The sequence below is a fragment of the Bubalus bubalis genome, chromosome X (assembly GCF_019923935.1).
Source record: "Bubalus bubalis isolate 160015118507 breed Murrah chromosome X, NDDB_SH_1, whole genome shotgun sequence".
Classification (NCBI taxonomy): Eukaryota; Metazoa; Chordata; class Mammalia; order Artiodactyla; family Bovidae; genus Bubalus; species Bubalus bubalis.
The window spans coordinates 66,185,939-66,208,288 of NC_059181.1; the positions used below are offsets into that span (position 1 = coordinate 66,185,939).

The window sequence follows — 22,350 nt, forward strand, 5'->3', positions numbered from 1 at the left end:
TTACAAAAGAATACCACCACTTACAGTCAAGATATATAACATTTCATCACTCCATTTCATTACTCCAAAAAGTTCCCCCATACTCCTCTATAATGAGTCATTTCCCCTCACCCTTCCTCCTGGCATTCACTGATCTGTTTGACTACACAGTTTTGCCTTTTTTGGAATTACATATAAATGGAATCATTTGTGCCTGGCTTCTTTTCACTTAGCATAATGCCTTTGATAATTGTTCTAGTCATTTCATGTATCAGTAGTTTATTACTGTTTATTGCAGAGTTGTATTCCACTATATTAATGTATATTCACTTATTTATCCATTCATCAGTTGAAATACATTTTGAGTTATTGACACATTGTGGCAGTTATGAAAAATCTTCAAAAACATCTAGGTACAGGTTTTTTTATGAATATAATTTTTTGTTTATCTTGGCTAAGTACCCAAGAGAGTGATTTCAGGATCATAGGGTAATTGTATGTTTAACTTTTAAGAAGCTGCCAAACTGTTTTCCAAAGCAGGTATACCATTTTTACATTCCCATCAGCATTGTATGAGATTTCCAGTTCCTCTACAATCTCACCAGTACTAGGTATTGTCATTTTTTTAAAAAAAAAGCTTTTTTAGTGGTTATACAGGGATATTGGTTTTAACATGCATTTCTTGAATGATTAATAATATTGAGCATCTTTTCATGTACTCAATTGCTTTTCATGTCATGCATTTGTGTGTGTGTAAAATGTCTGTTCAAATCTTTTGCCCATATTTTAAACTGGATTGTTTGCTGTCTTCTTACTGAGTTATGAGTGTCAACTCACACTTGTACTCTGGATACCAGACTTTTATAAGACATGTGTGTCATAAATATTTTTCTCAGTCTGTGGCTTGCCCTTTCATGTTCATAACAGTATTTTTCAAAGAGCAGAAGTTTTACATCTTGATGAAGTCTAGTGTTGATTTTTTAATGGATCATACTTTTGGTAATTATGAAATCTTTGCCTAACTAAAGGCTAGAAAGATTTTCTCCTATACTCGCTTCTAAAAATTTTGTTTTACTTGATCCATTTGTATTAATTTTTATATATGGTGTGATTATTGATATCTACAAAGCTCTCATACATATGATCACATTTGATAATCATTACATTAAAAAAAACTTTGAAGAAGGCATGTGGAGAATTTCAATCCCCATTTTATAAATGAGAAGACTGAGGATTAGAGGAGTGCTGTGTGACTTGCTCAAGGTCCCATAGCTGATAAGAGGTGAAACTGAAAGGTGTAAGGTAAAATTTTGATGAGAGTTCAGGTCTCCTGCTGTCTCAGGCCAGTGCTTTTGGAGCCAGCCACTAAGACTTAAGATGGCACCCCTAGCAAAATAAAGATTCCCAGTGGAGATCTGAACAACCTATTAGGTACTGAGGTAAGAGACACAGACAGTAGACTTGTCTAACCTCAGACTGTACTCCTCTGGCCCTTCTGGGGCTGCACAATCCAAGAGAGCCAGAAGCTGGCCTGGCTCGCTGTTCGGGTGACACTCAGTGAATACTCTTTGATGATGTTGAAGACTTGGAACATACTCAGAGGAGAGCTCTCAAAGGAATTACAGAATTAGGAATTAAAGCTAAGAAGAAAAGTTAGGGAAACTAAGATTATTTAGCCTAGAAAAGAGAGGCTCACAATGAAACTTGGTAACAGCCTTCAAACAAAAAAAGCTTGGGCTTTCTTTCTGATGGCTGAGCAAGAATCTAAGTAAAAGGGCAAATCTCTTCCTCCCTGTTGAGGATTGTTACAAGCACTTAAGAGCCTTTATAAACAGAGTAAACTCTTCTTTTCTTTTTTTTTTACTTTTTATATATAAATTTATTTATTTTAATTGGAGGCTAATTACAATATTGTATTGGTTTTGCCATACATTGACATGAGTCCGCCATGGGTGTACATGTGTTCCCCATCCTGAACCCCCCTCCCACCTCCCTCCCCATACCATCCCTCTGGGTCATCCCAGGGATTTGCCAAACATGGGCTCTGATGAAGAATTTCAGCAGGAGGGTTATATGACTCTCTTGTACAGTGTCCTTATAAATGTTTGGGTGACTCCTGAACCTGCCCTGTGTCAATTCCAGGAGGCCTTTGTCTGTGGCCTTCCTTACTCCTTAGTCTTAGCATTTTCATAGGACTGTTCCAGTGACCAAGACAAATCTTACCTAAGCTTCTAAAGGCTTAATTAACTTTCATGTTCCTTGGCACTGAAACCAAGTAGCCTAGTGCCTAAGGCTATAAATCTGGCTTAGTATCCCTGGAAGGAAGCCTGAAATGCTGGCTAGTCCAAATCTGACACCAGTGGTTGAATCCCGTTTTATATCTAGCCTCTGCTTGCACACTTCCAATGATGGGAGCTTCATTAATCCTAATTAGAGATATAATACAATGAACATTGAAGTAGAAATAAGGAGAGTTAGGTCTGAGGCCCAGCTCTGCCACTTAACTTGCTATGTGATATTTGGCAAGTCCCTTCACATTTCTAGACTTGTTTCTTTATCAATAAAATGGTAGTAGAGGAATCTCTTTGTCTTAGTTTGTGTTTATTTAACTGCTATAACAAATAGCCCTTGAAAATTCAGTAGCTTAAAGGAAAAGAAGTTTAATTCTTAGGTAACATTCAGGGCAAGGGTTCCAGACTGGAGAGAAAGGAGGAACTCCACTCCATTCAGGGTCCCAGACAGAACTGATGGCCGTTCTTCCAGTCTTAATACATGGCATCCAAGGTCACTGCCATTATGGCCCCCAAGAAAGCAGAAACATCATGGGAGTCTTTTTATGGTCCAAACCCAGAAGTGGTATGTGTGCTTTTTACCCACATTCTATTGGTCAGAATTCTGTAACATGGTCATACCAAATAGCCACAGGAAACAGGCTAAGAAATGTAGTGCAGCTGTGTGGTAGCTAGCTAGACATCTCTACCACAGACTTGATCTTTAAAGGCCTCTTGCCCCAGCTTTGAAGTTCTGGGTATGCTTATGAACTAGACCCCTGGTTCTCACATTGCCTTGTTACAGGAACTTTGAAAATTGCCTAACCTCTCTGGCCTTTAGGGACTAACAGGCTGGCAGTGCAGGCCAACACAATGCCCCCTGTGAAAGGTCAGAGAAGAACTGACATACCAGCTGCACCACCAGGTACCACATTAAACTAAGATGTCTTTGTGCTTCTTTTCTCTGCAGCATGGGTAGGAGCCCTGTCAATGGGAATGATCTTCTTCTGTTCTCCCATTGTGAGTATATTCACTGATCGTTTGGGCTGCCGAATCACAGCAACTGCAGGGGCTGCTGTTGCTTTCATTGGCCTCCATACCAGCTCCTTCACCAGGTAAGGCTAGGAATTGCTGGCCATTTGCCCTTGGCTTTTTTCTGGGCCTCAAATGGAGACACTCTTTTCATTGCAGAATCCCCTGTGGCCTTTTCCATGTAGGGTCTTCAAATACCTTGCTCCCAGAATTATTGTTCAATGGGATTTATCTAAGTAGAGTCCCCAAGGACATATTGGTAGGGAATATACCCAAAGAGGACTCAAGATTTCCAAAGTGGTAAGAGAAGCTTAAGCTTGGGCAGTCATACAACTGAGCCCATGTTCAATTTTGGCCACTGAATGGCAATGGAACAATTGATGAGTATCATTTCCCTCTCTGGGCCTCAATTTTTATATCTACAACATGAAATTGGATCAGGTCTTTTCAGGTGTGTCTTCCACTCTGCCATTCTATTTCCCTTCAATATGCCACACATCTCATGACCTCAACTGCCCTCCTAGGAATGAAAATCTAGAGTAAGACCATGTGAACACCTACCATTAGAGGATTCTTGGGTAATCTTATGCTGAAAAAGAGGTCAGCTGAGCCCAAGGCTGTTTGGCATTTCTGATCCTTTTCCATTTCTGCATGGCAATGAAAAGACCCTGACACTGGGAAAGATTGAAAGCAAAAAGAAAAGAGGGTGGCAGTGGGTGAGATGGTTAGATAGCATCACCAACTCAATGGACATGAGTTTGAGCAAACTCCAAGAGATAGTGAAGGACAGGGAAGTCTGGTTTGCTGCAGTCCATGGGGTAGCAAAGAGTTGGACATGACTTAGCAACTAAACAACAACAAATGTTAGGACAGTTTGGGACAGATAAAGATTCACGTCTTGGGCATGAGAAAGGATGTTCAGCAGCATCCCTCACTGAGATACAGACCCAACACCCAGCTATCCAACTAGACCTAAACTTGGTAAACTCAAATTCTGGTCCCGTAGATCCCACTGGCAGAATTCGGTCAGTGTCTGGCAAGCAGTAGGTTACAAGTTCATATTCTCCTTATCTCTGCTGCCCTCCAGAAGCATATCTGTAGGAGAGGGGAGAAGGCAAAACCCTCCACCACAGCTTGAGGAATATGGCATTCCAAAAGAACTCCAATAATTTTCTGCCAAAGACACTTTGGAAGTTATGGTACCACCTACTTCCAATCTCCTGGTGTAGGAGAATGCTGACCTGGAGACATGGCTAACTTGTCAGAGACCTGTTTTCTGAGCTTGGCTTCCCAGAGGACCATAGTTATGCACTCTAGGCCTAAGGATCCACTCACAGCAGAGAATGATAATCGTGTTCTGCCACAACTGGGCCCTGTGAGATTGAGCCCACTTTATGACTTGAGCATTTCTGGCTGCCCAGTCTACCCTCCAGCAGAGCTTGGGTCTGGCCTGCAATAGTTTCTTGGCTTGGTTCTATCCAATTGGAACAGAGGCAGGGAAAACCACATCCTGTCTGTAATCTGCTCAGCCCTCCCAGGGCTGCAGCTCCAAATCTTTTCAGGACCCCTCTGGTGGCCGGCCTCATTTGCCCTCAGCAGGCTGGTGCCTGGCTTCTTGTGGGAAGGAGTTAGGCCTCAGAAGCAGCTCCAGCCTCAGCGCTACTCAGCAGCGGCCTGTTTTTAAGGCCAAGCAGAGCAAAGTGTAAACAAATTAGCAACATACGGATCCCATTTTCTTTCCAATCCACATGAGCTCAGTTACAGGAGGGGAAAGAGCTCATATGTGCTTTCTCCTGGCATTCTTCTTTAGGCACACTGTTCCCCAGCCCTTAAGCTCCTCCCCCACTCCCTTTGCCCTTTCTGTAAGAACATCTTTAGAGCCAAGAAACTTTCTGGATGGCCTCACATCCAGTGGAATATGGTTCTGTTTATGGCTAGAATTCCAAGTCATCTCTCCTGTTGTGTCTAAATCAGGGCTCTGAGTTCCTTTGGATGGTGTGAGATGGGGCAAAGTTTGGGCAGGGCTTTAGCAAGCCTACTCAGGGGCCTCCTGCCTCAGGGCGCAGGTAGAAATAGATCCACTACACAGCTCCCTGAACAGAATCCCATGCTTTACTCCCACTGGCCCCCTCCCTGAATGTCTCCTTCAGACCTTCATAATGCATTTCCCTTAGCAAGGCCCCTAGCTTGGGTCAATCCCAAAGGGTACCTCTATTCTAATGGAAGGAAGCCCCAAGGAATTTGACAGAAGAGGAGCAATTGGCTTAGCTATGTGTTCTAAGCAGAGGCAACCCTTTTGAAACCAAAGCCCTTGGTCATACCCAATGAATGCAAAGAGATGGAAAGCAATGATGACGGTGATTGTCTTAGAGTCATGAGAGCTAGCACCACTTCATCTCTGTGCCATAGGTCCAGTCCTTTAGTATGAGGACTAGGCCTATTCATGAAGAGGAACTGCCTGACCATGGGAAGCACTATGTTATTAAGTGGCCAGATAAAAAGTATTGCAAAATATGTGGAAGCATCAAAAAGAAAACAAATTTTTTTTACTAGTTTATGCCAGTATCATCTGATGGCAGATGGCCAGCCAAGCTGACCTTCCCATAGCCTTTTCCATTCTGATACTTTGCCTTCTGTTATAGAAGCTTATGGCCAAAGCAGAGCCTAAGAGTTTTAGCCAGAACTTGTCCTACTTGGACAGGCCAATAACTTTTTTGAGGTCCCATTTCCCATCAAGTAGCCAAGCTACTCTGGGAAACTAGTCCATATAATGTCCAGGAACAGGAGCCAGGCTTCAGAAGTTAAAGGAACTCCTTATCTTAGGATCCCTATGGAGATTATCTAGGGCCTGGAGTAAAGGGTTTTGGGATATCCAGACCATAGGCATGGTTGGGGAAAGAGTATCTCTGAGGATACCACCAACCACTCTCTGAAGTATTAAGGGCCCTGAGCATGGAGAAAGACACTGAAAAGTACCATGGAGGGTCTCAAACATCCAGAATCTTGGCTTCTTGCAGAATTTTCTTGTTACCTGGGATAAAGCTTTGGTTACCACCCTACCTATGTTGTCTAGATGAGCAGTACGTGAAACTGTTCTCTCTAAGCCACTAATTTACTCTTGTAGCCCCTCATCTAGACTTTGCATAGGATAGTTGTGGCTTTCTTTTGAATAGTGCTGATGGGGACCTATAATTCAAACTAGAGTCACACAGGCCTAGAGACAAGTCCAAGCTTTGCTCATCCCCAGTTATGCTGTGCTGTGCTTAGTCTCTCAGTCATGTCCAACTCTTTGCAACCCCATGAACTGTAGCCCACCAGGCCCCTCTGTCCATGGGGATTCTCCACACTAGAATACTGAAGTGGGTTGCCATGCCCTCCTCCAGGGGATCTTCCCAACCCAAGGATCAAACCCAGGTCTCCCTCATTGCAAGCAGATTCTTTACCATCTGAGCCACCAGAGAAGCCCAAGAATACTGGAGTGGGTAGCCTATCCCTTCTCCAGGGGATCTTCCCAACCCAGGAATCAAACCAGGGTTTCCTGCATTGCAGGTGGATTCTTTACCAGCTGAGCTACCAGGGAAGCACCCAGTATGCTACCTTGGGTAAATTACTTCTCTGAAACTCTGTCTCCCTATCTATAAAATGGGGATCAGAAGGTTCTATTTCTTGTCTATTCTGAGGGTCAGCAGTAACTGGGGCTGTGGGTTAAGGGTGGGGGATATAGATCTTGGTTGGGGGGGAGCCGAGAAGGGCAGGTAAATTGCTGGTCAGGCCTCTGAGAATAGCTCTTGGTGTCTCTCCCACAGCTCACTAAGCCTGCGCTACTTCACCTATGGGATTCTCTTTGGTTGTGGCTGTTCCTTCGCCTTTCAGCCATCTCTCGTCATCCTGGGCCATTACTTCCAACGCCGTCTGGGTCTGGCCAATGGTGTGGTGTCTGCTGGGAGTAGCATCTTCTCCATATCCTTCCCCCTCCTCATCAAAACACTGGGGGCTAAGATCAAGCTCGCTCAAACCTTCCAGGTGCTGAGTACCTTTATGTTTATTCTTACGCTGCTTTCACTCACCTACCGACCCCTCCTGCCGAGCTCGCAAGACACCCCAAGCAAGAGAGGTGTCCACACCCTGTGCCAACGCTTTCTGGCTCAGCTCAGGAAGTACTTCAACATGCGAGTGTTCCGCCAACGTACCTACCGCATCTGGGCCTTCGGGATCGCTGCTGCTGCCCTTGGCTACTTCGTTCCCTATGTACACCTGGTGAGAAATACCAGGGTGGGTCTACCCTACCTGACCCCAAGAAGCTGCCTGTAATCTGCCTGAAGTTCAGAGGGTAGGAGCAGAGGACATTGAAAGGGCAGAGCTAGGATCTTTGAAAAAAGACAAAAGAGGTATTTGGAGAGTAGGAAACAGCACAGGCTGAGGGAAGACCTCAGTGGGAAATGGAGGAAGTTCCTTAGGGAAAGGCCTATGCCTATGGTTTCCCCTACTGATAAATCTAGATGGATGCTCAAGAGAAGATAAGCATCACTGAGATACAGGAGACTGCCCCTAGATGAACCAACAATAGGGTTTTCTAAGAGAGTGTCTTAAGGAATGCTGGTCTTTGTAGTCAAGTAATTTTGTTTAGGAAATAATGTATACTATATCTGTCTACCTTCATAATGTGTAACAATCTTATAAAGGTACCAAAAGATCCCAAAATACAGTAAAAAATTCTATTAAGTTTTGTTTAACCAGCATCTACCCAACTTACATGATCACAGAAATGTTGGTTGTTTCCAGCTGCTATCTTCCACAGACATTGTGCTTCTTAAAACATAGTTTTAGAGTGTTACCTGGAAGCTGATGGATCCTTCTCCCTTGGTGACCTGTTGTTACCCTAGGCTGTCAGTTCTGGGTCAGGGAATGGGGAGACAATAAAGGAACTCCTAGATTTTTTTCAGTTGTTAAAGCTGTATTCTGTCCTGCCAAGGCTTGGAAGAGGCTTAGAGACACCCACTGTCCTCAGCTGTTGCTCAGAAGCCCAAAATCCAGAGAGCCGAGGGATATGCAGCCTTTTAAGCTGTTGGAAACAACCAGAGAGCTGGTTCTGGAGCTAAGGCTACAGGGGAGGGGGCTGCAGGAGAAAGCACTCTTATTATGTTCCAGGGAAGTAAGCAGTAGAGGATTCTGGGTATGCCAACAATTAACCAGTCAGATCTTCTTCTTCCTCTTATCCTGGGGGCCTGGTGTTATGCTTTTCAGATGAAGTATGTGGAAGAGGAATTCTTGGAAATCAAGCAGACCTGGGTGCTCTTGGTGTGTATTGGGGCTACCTCAGGCCTTGGGCGCCTTGTTTCAGGCCGTGTCAGTGACTCCATTCCTGGACTTAAGAAGATCTACTTGCAGGTGAGTGTGACCACCCTGTCTACTGTGGACAGAACAGCCTTCCACATGATACTAGGTTATCTCCAGCCTTTGGGATATAATGGTAGGGTATATCTGACACAGCTTGCTATGTAACATGGGAAATCAATTAAAGTCTCAAAGCCTCAGTTTCCCTAGGTTTCAAGTGAAGATCATCATCCCTGTTCTGCTCCTTCCTCAAGATGGAATAAGGATCTAGTGAGAGCAGCCACTGTAAATGGAAACTCTAAGAACACTTTCAAAGAAAATATTTATTTATAGAAGTTCTACCATCTGAGAGAGGGAAACTGAAGCCAGGAATTAGATGCTGCCTGCCTTGAGGACTGAACTCATTGGTACCTTATTCTCTCTTGGAAGGTCTTAGGCATCTGTAGTGCTCTGTGGCCCAATGTCTCTCTCCTCTAGGCCCAAGTGCATCACTTCTTATACCTCCAGAACTACTTGGCATCAAACACTGGCTCTCAAATGCCATCCTCTTGATGGACACAAAAAAAGTGCCAGAAAAGGCCAGACCTCACTTGCCCTCTCCAGGTCTCACTTTCCTCTTCTGTACAATGAGAATAATTCTTTCCTTCCTATCTCACCTCACAGGTGAGGATCAAAAGAAATAAAGATGTGACCAGGCTTTGAGAAGTAAAAAATGTTTTAACTATGCAAACTTATATTCTTTCTCAAAGTGACACAGGTAGCCTCATATTGTGGGCAGTATCCATGCTTGAGAGGCCACTTTCTGTGTGAACTAGGCTCTAGTCTGGCTTGAATACAGACTACTGCTCAAGCTGTCTGTCTTTATCTACTGGATAACAATATTGTCTTTCTGACCTGGCTCATGCTTCTTGCTACAGCAGAGGTAGCAAGTGTACCAGAAGGTACTCAAGTGTGGAACCCTATGGAGGAGTAACAGCAGCCCCAGATAACATATGGGTCATAAGGAATCCATTAGGAAGGTGGTTGAGTTCTGACTCTACTGGAGATGTCCTGAAAGCACTTCCAAGAGGCCCTGACTACACACAGCAGGGATTTCTCTGTCTTCTGATAGCCCCAACTGTTTTCCTAAATACCCTCATATATCTTGGATGAGGATATGAATAAGGTTTCCTATTGTTTTTAACTTTGTGTTAGATTTGCAAGAGCTGGTGAATCTGCTTTGTCAGAGCTTAGGGGCGCCATTATGGTCCATTCAATCCAACCTCTCATTACAGTGATGGAGAAACCGAGGAAAAGACTCAGATAGTCATGGCAGAGCTGAACTCCTATGTAGCATTCTTTTCATATTCTGCTTTACCCTAAGTGATGGATGGCAGAATCAAGTCCCAGACATGATAAGTGACTTGACCAAGGTCAAACCAAAAGCCTGTGATTGAGATAAACCAATTATGAAAATTTAATTTCCTGTGCCAATATCAGCAAGACCTTACCTGGGTGGCTTTTTGTATAGGACTATGTGTGGCTTTCCCAGCTTCTTCCACATGTCCCCATTGTGGCCAAAGGGTGCTGGAAATCAGGGTAAGTTAGCATTGCTTCTGCTGCTAAGTCGCTTCAGTCGTGTCCGACTCTGTGCGACCCCATAGACAGCAGCCCACCAGGCTCCTCCGTCCCTGGGATTCTCCAGGCAAGAACACTGGAGTGGGTTGCCATTGCCTTCTCCAAGTTAGCATTGGGCCAGGGCTTTATCTTGAGGAGTGGAAGTAGCCTTTGCCTACCCATATAGTTAATTTTTCAACATATTCCCTAGGAGAGAGGTAGAGCCCAAGCAGCTCTTGTTTTCTATTGCTCCAAGGGAGGAAGAGGCAATAACCAGTCAGAAACAGTACTAGGCTTATGGCTCAGTGCTTCTGCTGTCCATTTCCCCTACCTATCCAACATTCTCTCCCTTTTCTCACTCTTAGTTGACCCAGTTTTGCCACTTAAAAAAATAATCATGGAACTTTAAAGCTGAAACATATCTTCATCAACTCATAGTCCCAAATTCCTCATTTTATAAACTGAGGAACTGAGGCCCAGAGAGGGAAAGTGATTTGTTCAAACACATTGTGCTGGTAAGTGTCTTAGGCTGAGGGCATGAAACAATGAATGAACTTCTTCCTCTTGAGCTGCTCACAAGAATTTGCCTCCCTTTCTCCCTGGGTCAGAGCAGGAGTACAGGTCTGGGAGAGGAAAGTAGTGTACATAGCTTCAGGTTCAGAAAAGTCATCCACTAGACCTTCTGGCTCCTACTACTGAAAGAGAGGCACATGTGTCTGGTGTAAAGCCCCTGGACAGTCTGTTGGAAAGCAAATAGTGACAACTTGCAGGACAACCTCACTTTGGGTCAAATCTTGAAACCTGTTTCTTTGTTTCAAGAGGGATTTTTAATTTCCAAACCTTGGCAAAGCCTCATGGAGGATATTAAGAGGCAGCTAGATACAATAGATAGTAATTGCCACCAGTTAACTTATATGCAGAGTACATCATGAGAAATGCTGGGCTGGAAGAAGCACAAGCTGGAATCAAGATTGCTGGGAGAAATATCAGTAACCTCAGATATGCAGATGACACCACCCTCATGGCAGAAAGTGAAGAAGAACTAAAGAGCCTCTTGATGAAAGTGAAAGAAGAGAGTGAAAAAGTTGGCTTAAAGCTCAACATTCAGAAAACTAAGATCATAGCATCTGGTCCCATCACTTCATGGCAAATAGATGGGGAAACAGTGGAAACTGTGTCAGACTTTATTTTGGGGGGCTCCAAAATCACTGCAGATGATGATTGCAGCCATGAAATTAAAAAATGCTTACTCCTTGGAAAGAAAGTTATGACCAACCTAGATAGCATATTCAAAAGCAGAGACGTTATTTTGCCAACAAAGATCCATCTAGTCAAGGCTATGGTTTTTCCAGTGGTCATGTATGGATGTGAGAGTTGGACTGTGAAGAAAGCTGAGCACTGAAGAATTGATGCTTTTTAACTGTGGTGTTGGAGAAGACTCTTGAGAGTCCCTTGGACTGCAAGGAGATCCAACCAGTCCATTCTAAAGGAGATCAGCCCTGGGTGTTCTTTGGAAGGAATGATGCTAAAGCTGAAACTCCAGTACTTTGGCCACCTCATGCGAAGAGTTGACTCATTGGAAAAGACTCTGATCCTGGGAGGGACTGGGGGCAGGAGGAGAAGGGGATGACAGAGGATGAGATGGCTGGATGGCATCACCGACTCGATGGACGTGAGTTTGAGTGAACTCCGGGAGTTGGTGATGGACAAGGAGGCCTCAGTTCAGTTCAATTCAGTTGCTCAGTTGTGTCTGACTCTTTGCGACCCCATGAATCTCAGCATGCCAGGCCTAACTTTACACCTAAAACAACTAGAAAAAGAACAAAAAAACCCAAGTTAGTACAAGTAAAGAAATCGAAGATTAAAGCAGAAATAAACAAAAAAGAAATGAAGGAAACAATAGTAAAGATTAATAAAACTAAAAGCTGGTTCTTTGAGAAGATATACAAAATTGACAAACCACTAGCCAGACTCATCAAGATAAAACGAATCAAACCAACAAAATTAGAAATGAAAAAGAAATTGCAACAGACATCACAGAAACACAAAGGATCATACAAGAGTATTATGAACTATTTGCCCATAAAATGGACAACCTGGAAGAAATGGACAGATTCTTAGAAAAATTCAACCTTCCAAGACTGACCAGGAAGAAACAGAAATTATGAGGAAGCCAATCACAAGCACTGAAATCAAAACTGTGATCAAAACTCTCCCCAAAAACAAAAGACCAGGGCCAGATGGCATCACAGGTGAATTCTATCAAACATTTAGAGAAGAGCTAATGCCTATTCTTTCCAAATTCTTCTGAAAAATTACAGAGGAAGGAACACTTCCAAACTCATTCTATGAGGCCACCATCACCCTGATACCAAAACCAGATAAAGACATCACACACACAAAAAAGAAAATTACTGGCCAATATCATTGATGAACATAGATGCAAAAATCCTCAACAAAATTCTAGCAAACAGAATCCAACAACACATTAAAAAGATCATACACCATGATCAAGTCAGTTTTATCCCACGGATGCAAGGATTCATCAATATATGCAAATCAATCAATGCAATATGCCATATTAACAAATTGAAAGGTAAAAGCCATATGATAATCTCAATAGGTGCAGAAAAAGCTTTCAACAAAATTCAGCACCCACTTATGATTAAAACTCTTTAAAAATGGACATAGGAGAAACCTACCTCAACTTTAGTTCAGTTCAGTCACTCAGTCGTGTCCAACTCTTTGTGACCCCATGGACTGCAGCACGCCAGGCTTCCCTGTACATCACCAACTCCTGGAGCTTGCTCAAACTCATGCCCACTGAGTTGGTGAGGCCATCCAACCATCTTATCCTCTTGTGTCCCCTTCTCCTCCTGCTGTCAATCTTTCCCAGCATCAGGGTCTTTTCCAATGAGTCAGTTCTTTGCATCAGGTGGCCAAAGTATTGGAGCTTCAGCTTCAGCATCAGTCCTTCCAGTTAATATTCAGGGCTGATTTCCTTTAAGATTGACTAGTTTCATCTCCTTGCAGTCCAAGGGACTCTCAAGAGTCTTCTCCAACTCCACAATTTAAAAGCATAAATTCTTCAGTGCTCAGCTTTCTTTATAGTCCAACAGTCACATCCATACATGACTACTGGAAAAACTATAGCCTTGTCTAGACAGACCTTTGTCAGCAAAGTAATGTCTCTGCTTTTTAATTCGCTGTCTAGGTTGGTCATAGCTTTTCTCCCAAGGATCAAACATCTTTTAATTTCCTGGCTGCAGTCACCATCTGCAGTGATTTTGGAGCTGAAAAGATAAAGTCTGTCACTGTTTTCATTGTTTCCACATCTGTTTGCCATGAAGTGATGGGACTGGATGCCATGATCTTAGTTTTTTGAATGTTGAGTTTTAAGCCAACTTTTTAACTCTTTTATTTTCATCAATAGGCTCTTTAGTTCTTCACTTTCTGCCATGAGGGTGGTGTCATCTACATTTCTGAGGAGGCCATATACAACAAACCTACAGCAAACATTATTCTCAATGGTAGGAAACTGAAAGCATTCCCTATAAGATCAGGAACAACACAAGGGTGCCCAATCTCACCACTATTATTCAACATAGTTTTGGAAGTCCTAGCTATGGCAATCAGAGAAGAAAAAGAAATAAAAGGAATCTAGATTGGAAAAGAAGAGGTAAAACTCTCACTGTTCACAGATGATGTGAAACTATAGATATAAAACCCTAAATATACTATCAGAAAATTACTAGAGCTAATAAGTGAATTTAGTAAAGTCACAGGATACAAAATCAATACACAGAAATAATTTGCATTCCTATACACTAACAATGAAAAATCAGAAAGTGAAATTAAGGAATCAATCCCATTTACCACTGCAACCAAGAAGAATAAAATACCTAAGAATAAATCTACCTAAGGAGACAAATGGAGAAGGAAATGGCAACCCACTCCAGTATTCTTGCCTGGAGAATACTTTGGACAGAGGAGCCTGGCAGGCTACAGTTCATAGGATCACAAAGAGTCAGACATGACTGAGCTACACACACACACACACACACACACACGGAGCCAAAAGAGCTGTATACAGGAAACTATATGACTGATGAAAAAAAATAAAAAATGACATAAACAGATGGAGAGATATTCCATGTTCCTGGGTTGGAAGAATCAATATTGTTAAAATAACTATATTACCAAAAGCAGTCTACAGATTCAATGTAATCCCTATCAAATTACCAATGGTATCTTTCACAGAACTAGAACAAAAAATTTCACAATTTGTAGGGAAAAGATCCTGAATAGCTAAAGTAATCTTGAGAAAGAATGGAGCTGGAGGAATCAACTGTACTGACTTCAGACTATACTACAAAGCTACCATCATTATAACAGTTTGGTACTGGTACAAAAACAGAAATATCGACCAATGGAACAAGATAGAAAGCCCAGAGATAAACCCACATACCTATGGGCACCTTATCTTTGACAAAGGAGGCAAGAATATACAATGGAGAAAAGATAGTCTCTTCAATAAGAAATGCTGGGAAAAGTGGACAGCTACATGTAAAAGAATGAAATTAGAACACTACTTAACATCACGGTGATGCCATCCAGCCATCTCATCCTCTGTCGTCCCCTTCTCCTCCTGCCCCCAATCCCTCCCAGCGTCAGAGTCTTTTCCAATGAGTTCACTCTTCGCATGAGGTGGCCAAAGTACTGGAGATTCAGCTTGAGCATCATTCCTTCCAAAGAAATCCCAGGGCTGATCTCCTTCAGAATGGACTGGTTGGATCTCCTTGCAGTCCAAGGGACTCTCAAGAGTCTTCTCCAACACCACAGTTCAAAAGCATCAATTCTTAACATCATACACAAAGATAAACTCAAAATGGATTAAAGACCTAAATGTAAGATGAGAAACTATAAAGCTCTTAGAGGAAAACACAGGCACAATGTTTTATGACATAAATCATGGCAAGATCTTCTATGTCCCACCTCTCAGAGTAATGGAAATAAAAACAAAAATAAGCAAGTGGGACCTAATTAAACTTGAAAGCTTTTGCACAGCAAAGGAAGGGCTTCCCAGGTGGCACCAGTGGTAAAGAACTCATCTGCCAATGCAGGAGATGTAAGAGACGTGAGTTCAGTCCCTGGGTTGGGAAGATCCCCTGGAAGAGGGCATGGCAACCCACTCCAGTATTCTTGCCTGAAGAATCCCATGGATAGAGAAGCCTGGCGGGCTATGGTCCATAGGTCGCAAAGAGTTGGACACGACTGAAGTGACTTAGCAGCAGCAGCATGACCCAATAAGCCCACTACTGGGCATATACCCTGAGGAAACCATAATTGAAAAAGACACATGTACCCCAATGTTCATTGCAACACTATTTACAATAGCTAGGCATGGAAGCAACCTAGATGTCCATCGACAGATGAATGGATAAGGAATTTGTGGTACATATAAACAATGGATTATTACTCAGTCCCAAAAAAGGAATGCACTTGAGTTGGTTCTAATGAGGTGGATGAACCTAGAGCCTATTATAGTGAAGTCAGAAAGAGAAAAACAAATATCATATGTTAATGCATATGTATGGAATCTAGAAAGATGGTACTGATGAACCTCTTTGCAGGGCAGCACTGGAGGTGCAGACATAGAGAACCGACTTGTAGACATGGGGAGGATGGGAAGGAGAGGGTGGAATGGATGGAGAGAGTAGCATGGAAACATATATACTACCATATGTAAAATAGATAGCTGAGGGGGATTTACTGTATGACTCAGGAAACTCAGTTTGGGGCTGTGTGACAATCTAAAGGGGTGAGATGGGGTGGGAGGTGGGAGAGAGTTTCAAGAGGGAGGGGACATTTGTATACCTGTGGTTGATTCCATGTAGATGTATGCCAGAAACCAACACAATATTGTAAAGCAATTATCCTTCAATTAAAAATAAATACATATTTTAAATTAACTAATTATTTTTTAAAAAACCAGTTGTGTTTCCAGTGGCCCTTCTCTCTACTGAGAGGGAAAAACCAACCACTGGAAAGGCAGCTTTATTACCTCAGAGTCATTTTACTCAGCCCAAGGAAAGCCCAGTGGCTAAGTCAGTGTCCCCGAGGCTGGCTTCAGGCTCCCTAGACCTCCTCTGAGTGCCCTGCTTCTCCTTAGAGCCCCCTGTGTTGCCTTGGCAGGGTGCTCAGACAAATCCAGAAGCCCCCAGAGCCACACTGCCTTGAGCATCTGAGATGGTGGTGTGTCCCATGTCCTAAAACCTAAGGAACCTGGGTGAACCTCCTGGTGGTCTCCCTCATACTGAGGTGTTTTCTTTTAGAAAACTGCTTTTGGCAGTCTCCCACAAAAATGGGCACTGGCTCCTTCCCTATTTCAGGAAGCTGTGCCTTCCATTCATGCCCCCATCTAATCATTATTCAAGTCATCCTCACTTCCTCCCCTTCCTCTTCCTAAATCTAACTTGGATATGAAAACACCAGCATGGTCTGGTTCCAGACCCTGATGCCTGTGGCAGACAAACACAGGATCAGAAAGCAGAAACAGCAATTCCCTTTATCTCAGAGTCTAGTCAAAAGACATCTTCTTGAGGACAGGGGCCATGTCCTTTCTTTTAAAAATTTTGACAATCAACGTTAAATAGGGGCTCTCTTTAAAACTTTGAATTCTAAGTCCTTCTAAATGACTTAGAAGGAACTTAAGTAACTATTTAGTCCACTGGGCTTTCTGTTGACATCCCCTTGCCCCATTTTTCATGGGCTTCCCTGGTGGCTCAGATGCTGAAGAATCTCCCGCCTGCAATGTGGGAGACATGGGTCCAATCCCTGGGTTTGGAAGATCCCCTGGAGAAGGGAATGGCTACCCACTCCAGTATTCTTGCCTGGAGAATTCCATGGACAGAGGAGCTTGGTGGACTACAGTCCATGGGGGTCACAAAGAGTGGGACACAACTGAGCGACTAACACTTTGCCCCATTTTACAGACTGTATAAATAAGGCCCTGAGAAGGAGATGTGATTTACTATGTGGGCTTCATGGGCAAGCACAACATGACCTCAGGCTGTTGTTCCTTTAGGTCATCTCCTTCTTGCTCCTGGGCCTGATGTCCATGATGATTCCCCTCTGCCGGGGCTTCGGGGGCCTCATCGTTGTCTGCCTCTTCCTGGGCCTGTGCGATGGCTTCTTCATCACCATCATGGCCCCCATCGCATTTGAGCTGGTGGGCCCAATGCAGGCCTCACAGGCCATTGGCTACCTCCTGGGTATGATGGCCCTGCCGATGATTGCCGGACCCCCCATTGCAGGTGAGGTTAACATTGCAGGGAGAGCATGAGTGGGGGAGTCCTGTTTTCCTTGGGACCTAGCCCTCCTAAGTGCCTCTGCTTAAAGTCCCTTTCTCCCTCTTCTCTCTTCAAGTAGTCTCATCAGAGTGCGTGAAACCTCTTACCACTATTGATGAAAGAGACTAAGCACAATATATGTGCATGGATTCATTTGAGGGGATGGGCATTTCCTGGCTGTGAGTTTTTATTGTAGACAGCATGGCTGATTCCAGGAGGGTAGAGAGAATAATGGGTTTGGCCTTCTGACCATTCTATTGATCCCAAATCTTCTCTCTCTCTCTCTGTCTTCACAAGCAAGTAATTATTTTCAAGGTAGTTGAGCAGGAAGAGAAACAAAAGTGGGCCCTGGTTTTATTAATACTTAGAGACATCCCTTCCTCCTCTACCAACTTCTGAACTGAGCCTGTAGAAAACATTTAATTAAGACCACAACTCAAGACTGGACCAATGAAGCTCACTTATAGCAGGCAACAGGCAAGGTGTTGGCTTGCCATCTTTCAGCGCTCCTAATTTCTCTCTCTACTTCCAAGGAGGGCATGGTTTGTACCCTAGAGAACACAAGAAACAAAGAAAACTAATAAGAGACATCATTTCCTCTCTTTATGATTTATTGCAAATATTGATTCATAGGATAGTGTCTCTTAAGCTAGCCAACTAGGCTAACTCAACAAGTATTCCTTGAATACCAGTTCAGTGCAAGGTGTTGTGAGTGCACTGGTTGTACTGCATTCCAGTGACAAAGGCCCCTACTCAGGCCATTGTACAACAGCCACACTGTCCACTGGGGGAGGCGAGCCTTTACCTAACTCCTGATTCCAAATGTGGATCCCAGAATCCATAGCTCTTTCCACTTGCTTACCTCCTAAGCAGCCCCAGGACCTACCTGCCTTTCATTAGTACTGTTTCTGGGCTCAACCTCCCTATGAGGTATCCCACATTAGCTTCTGGTGGTGAGCAGAGAAGACTCCATGTACCATGCCAAACACATTCACCACATTGGCGACCTAGAAGAACCCAGAGGGGCCAACCATATCGGTAACTTGAAGGAAAGATACACATATACCCTAACCCTAACCCTAACCCTAGCCTCCTCTTAGGGCAAATGGGCACTTCAAAGAAAGGGAAAAAGGGAACTTGGCTGAATTATTACGTAAGAACACTCTAGCCTAAGTTGGGTGTGAGAAGGTGTATCACTGTGAACCAAGACAAGTCTTGGTCATCTTCTGTGTTCTTTTAAAATAGCCTCCCTCCATACCTATCTCCATACCTTGGAGTGACTAGAAGTTAACTGTAGCTTATGAAAGCAAAAAATGGAGAACTTTGAGAAGTTTCATTTGCCTCTTTCATAATAAGCATTTGCCTCAAGAGCCTACAGTCTCAGTGGCTCAGGGAGGAGCTGCTTGTCTTTGTAATAGAGGTTTTGTGTCTTCCATTGAGGAGTGTTTAAACTGAGTTGGGCTCCCGGGTCAAGGCAGTACAGGCCAAGATTCTCTGGATAGGCATTTTGATGGCTTCTAGAAGAAGCAGAGAACATCTTTGTATAGCAGAGCAAAGCTAAACTTGACTTGTCTCTGTTAACTTTTCAGGCCTCCTCCGCAACTGTTTTGGGGACTATCATGTGGCCTTCTACTTTGCCGGTGTACCCCCAATCGTTGGGGCAGTAATCCTCTTGTTCGTCCCTCTGATGCATCAAAGGATGTTCAAGAAAGAGCAAAGGGATTCCAGCAAGGATAAGATGCTGACCCCTGACCCAGACCCCAATGGAGAGCTGCTGCCGGGCTCCTCTACCCCTGAGGAACCAATCTAATGCCTTTTATTTGCCATCGTGTGCTCCCCCCCAAACCTTTCCTTCACCTTGCCCTGCTCGGCATTTACATTTTTGCCACCAGCACACTTGTTCCCAAACCTGCACACACAGCATTTCAGCCACCTGACCATCCCCTTGGAGCCAAAGCTCCAGGTGTTCCAAACTTATTAACCAAATTCTCCCCATGAATGCCTTTAAACTTGCCAGGGTCGTCTCCTTCCAGGCTTTAGGAAAGCTTGGGATCACCCCCTGGCCTTTGGAACCTCTCCATAAACTTTGTAACTCTTGGGGGAGGAGAAGGATGGGAATTCCTGGCCCAGCTTGTTAGTCACCCACTAAAAGCAGCTGCCAAAGGTGCTACTGTATCCCCAGGAGCCTGGTGGGAAGATCTAAATCTCTGGGTGCTGAGGCATTCCTTGACATCTTTCCTTAGGAAGCATTGAGAGGTGTGGCAGAAAGGGCATAGAGGTAAAATGACACAAGGAATCTTGTTTAGCCTCAGTGTCTCTGAGGGCTGTGGTTTCCCAAGAGGTGTGGGTGACATCACTTTACAAGTGTATAGGGAGTCTCTCCATCATAAGGTTAGTTAACAGGCTGCCTCCTTCTTTCCTTCCTCCTTTTATTCCTCTACTGCCTCTTCTCCCTTCTCATTCACCTCTATTTCTTTTCATAACTGTCATAGACTAATGGGTGCTTGAAGAAAGGAGGGATCCAGAGCTTGGAACAATCAACCCTCATCTTGGCCCAACCCTCCCCTAACACTAGCATCAATTCAACTCATCTCAGGCTGAGCCACATCTCACCGTTTGGCTCAAGCTCCTATAATCGACTGGAATAATAGAATATCACATAGGAAAGGGACCTTAAACACTATAAAGTTCCATTCACTGATTTTTACAGATTTTCTGGGCTAATGCATTAACCTGCAGGCTGCCCCAGCTCCCCATCCTTATATCCACCTGTCAAAATGTGAAGAAATTCCTCTCATCTCAGGAGGCAGAGGGAGACTGATGACCGGGGGAATGGCATGGTGGGGGAGGGGCAATAATTATTGACCTGGGGAAGGACCAATTCCTCCATCGCTCATTATTCATGACAGGTCAACATTTTCACCTGGGCCAAGCCAGGAAAAGAACTGTTTGAGGGAAAATCGTATTTCCAACCTGGATTCCCCAAATGTAGAGGCAGCAGCTGCACATAGGGTTGGAAAACTTCTTTTAGGAAGAGCAAACCATCACAGCCTTTACTACCCAATGTGTCCCCCATGCTGGGCATCCTGGACCACTCAGTTAGTGGGAATGAAAGGTGCCAGGGAAGATAGACTCTGGACCATCTTCATCCTCTGAAGTAGGTGCCAGGTGCTTCCCTATGCCTAGGCTCTGGCCGGCACTCTTGCTGAAGAGAATTTCCAGCCAGGCTGTGTCCGGCTAGCACAACTCACCTTATTAGGAGCTCACCCACTTTCTTCATTCAGCCTCTTTGTGTCTCTCCCATTCTAGGTCTTTTTCTGTTGTATTCCTGTTACCCTAATCTTCTCACCAGGCACTTTGGCTGTCACTTAGAGCTAACAGTGACTTGCTATTCCGAGCCAGAGCCATCCCAGGGCCAGGAGGATTACATTGCCCCTGAGGAGCTCCAAAGAAGACAGTGGTCCCCACCCATGAGTTTTTCCGTTACAGACAGGCAGCTGGGGCATGGTTGGCCTCTGATGACTTCATTCAAGGCCAAACTCTGGAGCCCCCTCCATTGGTCCCAGTCCAGCTCTTATCAACTCCCCAAAGGAAAACCCATTGGTTCTTGGCTCTGTGAATATGAAGGGGCCTGCCTAATTACTACCCTGTTATCCCAAACAGCAGTAGAACAGGACAAGCTGGCCCCCAGGAGCTTTGTAACTCCCAGAAGAAGCCACTGAAAATATTGGAGCAACAAAGCTCCTGATTCCATTTTTCCCTGCCCACCCCCACCAAGTCACCTGAGGGCAGTTCTGCAGGGCCTCTTTTGTTGCTCACGGTGTGGACAGCTCTTAAGAATCAGGCTGCCACCCACTTCTCTCCAGATGAAGGAAAGACATTCATGGGTCACAAATCTGCTCTATCAGGTGTCATATAACATGGCAAGGTGTCAGTTTACTTCTTCCACACATGTACATGTGCATGTGTGTGCTTGTGCACTTTTGGGGAGAATGTTGGTTGGTGAAAGCAGCACAGTATTAATATTTAGGGTAAGATGCAGCTTCTTATGCACTACAGTTAAATCAAGGAGAATGAACAAAACTTGGGAGCTTGAGATCTGGGACATTTAAATACTCAAAAGGTTTGGAACAAAATAAACAAATCTAAAAATCCAGCTTTGGTGTGTTTGTTGCCTACACTGGTGAAATAGTCCTAATCTGGTTAACAGCAGAAGTTTAGCTTCAGAACTGAAATCATTTCACATCAAATTTCTGCCAGGGTCTATACTCTGTGAGAGCAGAAATTGGAGAAGGAGCTATATAGGGGTTTGAAGTTGGGTGAACTAATCCAACTAGGATTGGATGTTTAGGGAGCTCTGAAGTGAAAAAGTGTTTACTTCACAAAATGAGAACATGGTTAGTGGCTGAGTTGGAGTAGAGGTCCCACCAAAGCTACCACCTTGTTACAAGAATGCCATGTTGAAAACTATCAAAGACCTTGCCAATAATCCAGTACAAGCCCCTTTTCTTCTCCCTTGTTATTGATGGGGTAACTTGAAGTGACTAGTATAGTTAGGTTATATAACCAAGCAGCAGCCTAAAATTGAGGGTAACACAGAAGAGAGATCTATAGCAATGCCAAAGTATAACCTTAGAATCTCTGTTGTTCATACTCTGCATTGAATTTAACTGGGGACACTAATGTCTGGATAAAAGGCACTGCAGCAGGTTCACACAGAAAATCAGTGACAGAGTAGGTTGAAACTTTGAACTCAGGTCACTGACTTCCAGTCCAGTCCAAACCTC

General features: G+C 43.9%; 1 protein-coding gene across 1 annotated transcript in view; it reads left to right on the forward strand.

Annotated features, from left to right (window-relative positions):
• The window catches only part of SLC16A2 (solute carrier family 16 member 2), a 137,116-nt gene extending 115,397 nt beyond the window's left edge, over positions 1 to 21,719 (forward strand). Inside the window, exons 2-6 of the mRNA XM_025275945.2 lie at positions 3,220 to 3,364; positions 7,088 to 7,538; positions 8,526 to 8,669; positions 17,299 to 17,527; positions 19,153 to 21,719. Of these exons, the coding sequence (XP_025131730.2) occupies positions 3,220 to 3,364; positions 7,088 to 7,538; positions 8,526 to 8,669; positions 17,299 to 17,527; positions 19,153 to 19,373 (1,190 nt within the window). The 3' untranslated portion in view covers positions 19,374 to 21,719. The remainder of the gene's footprint in view (positions 1 to 3,219; positions 3,365 to 7,087; positions 7,539 to 8,525; positions 8,670 to 17,298; positions 17,528 to 19,152) is intronic.
• The last annotated feature ends 631 nt before the right edge of the window (positions 21,720 to 22,350 follow it).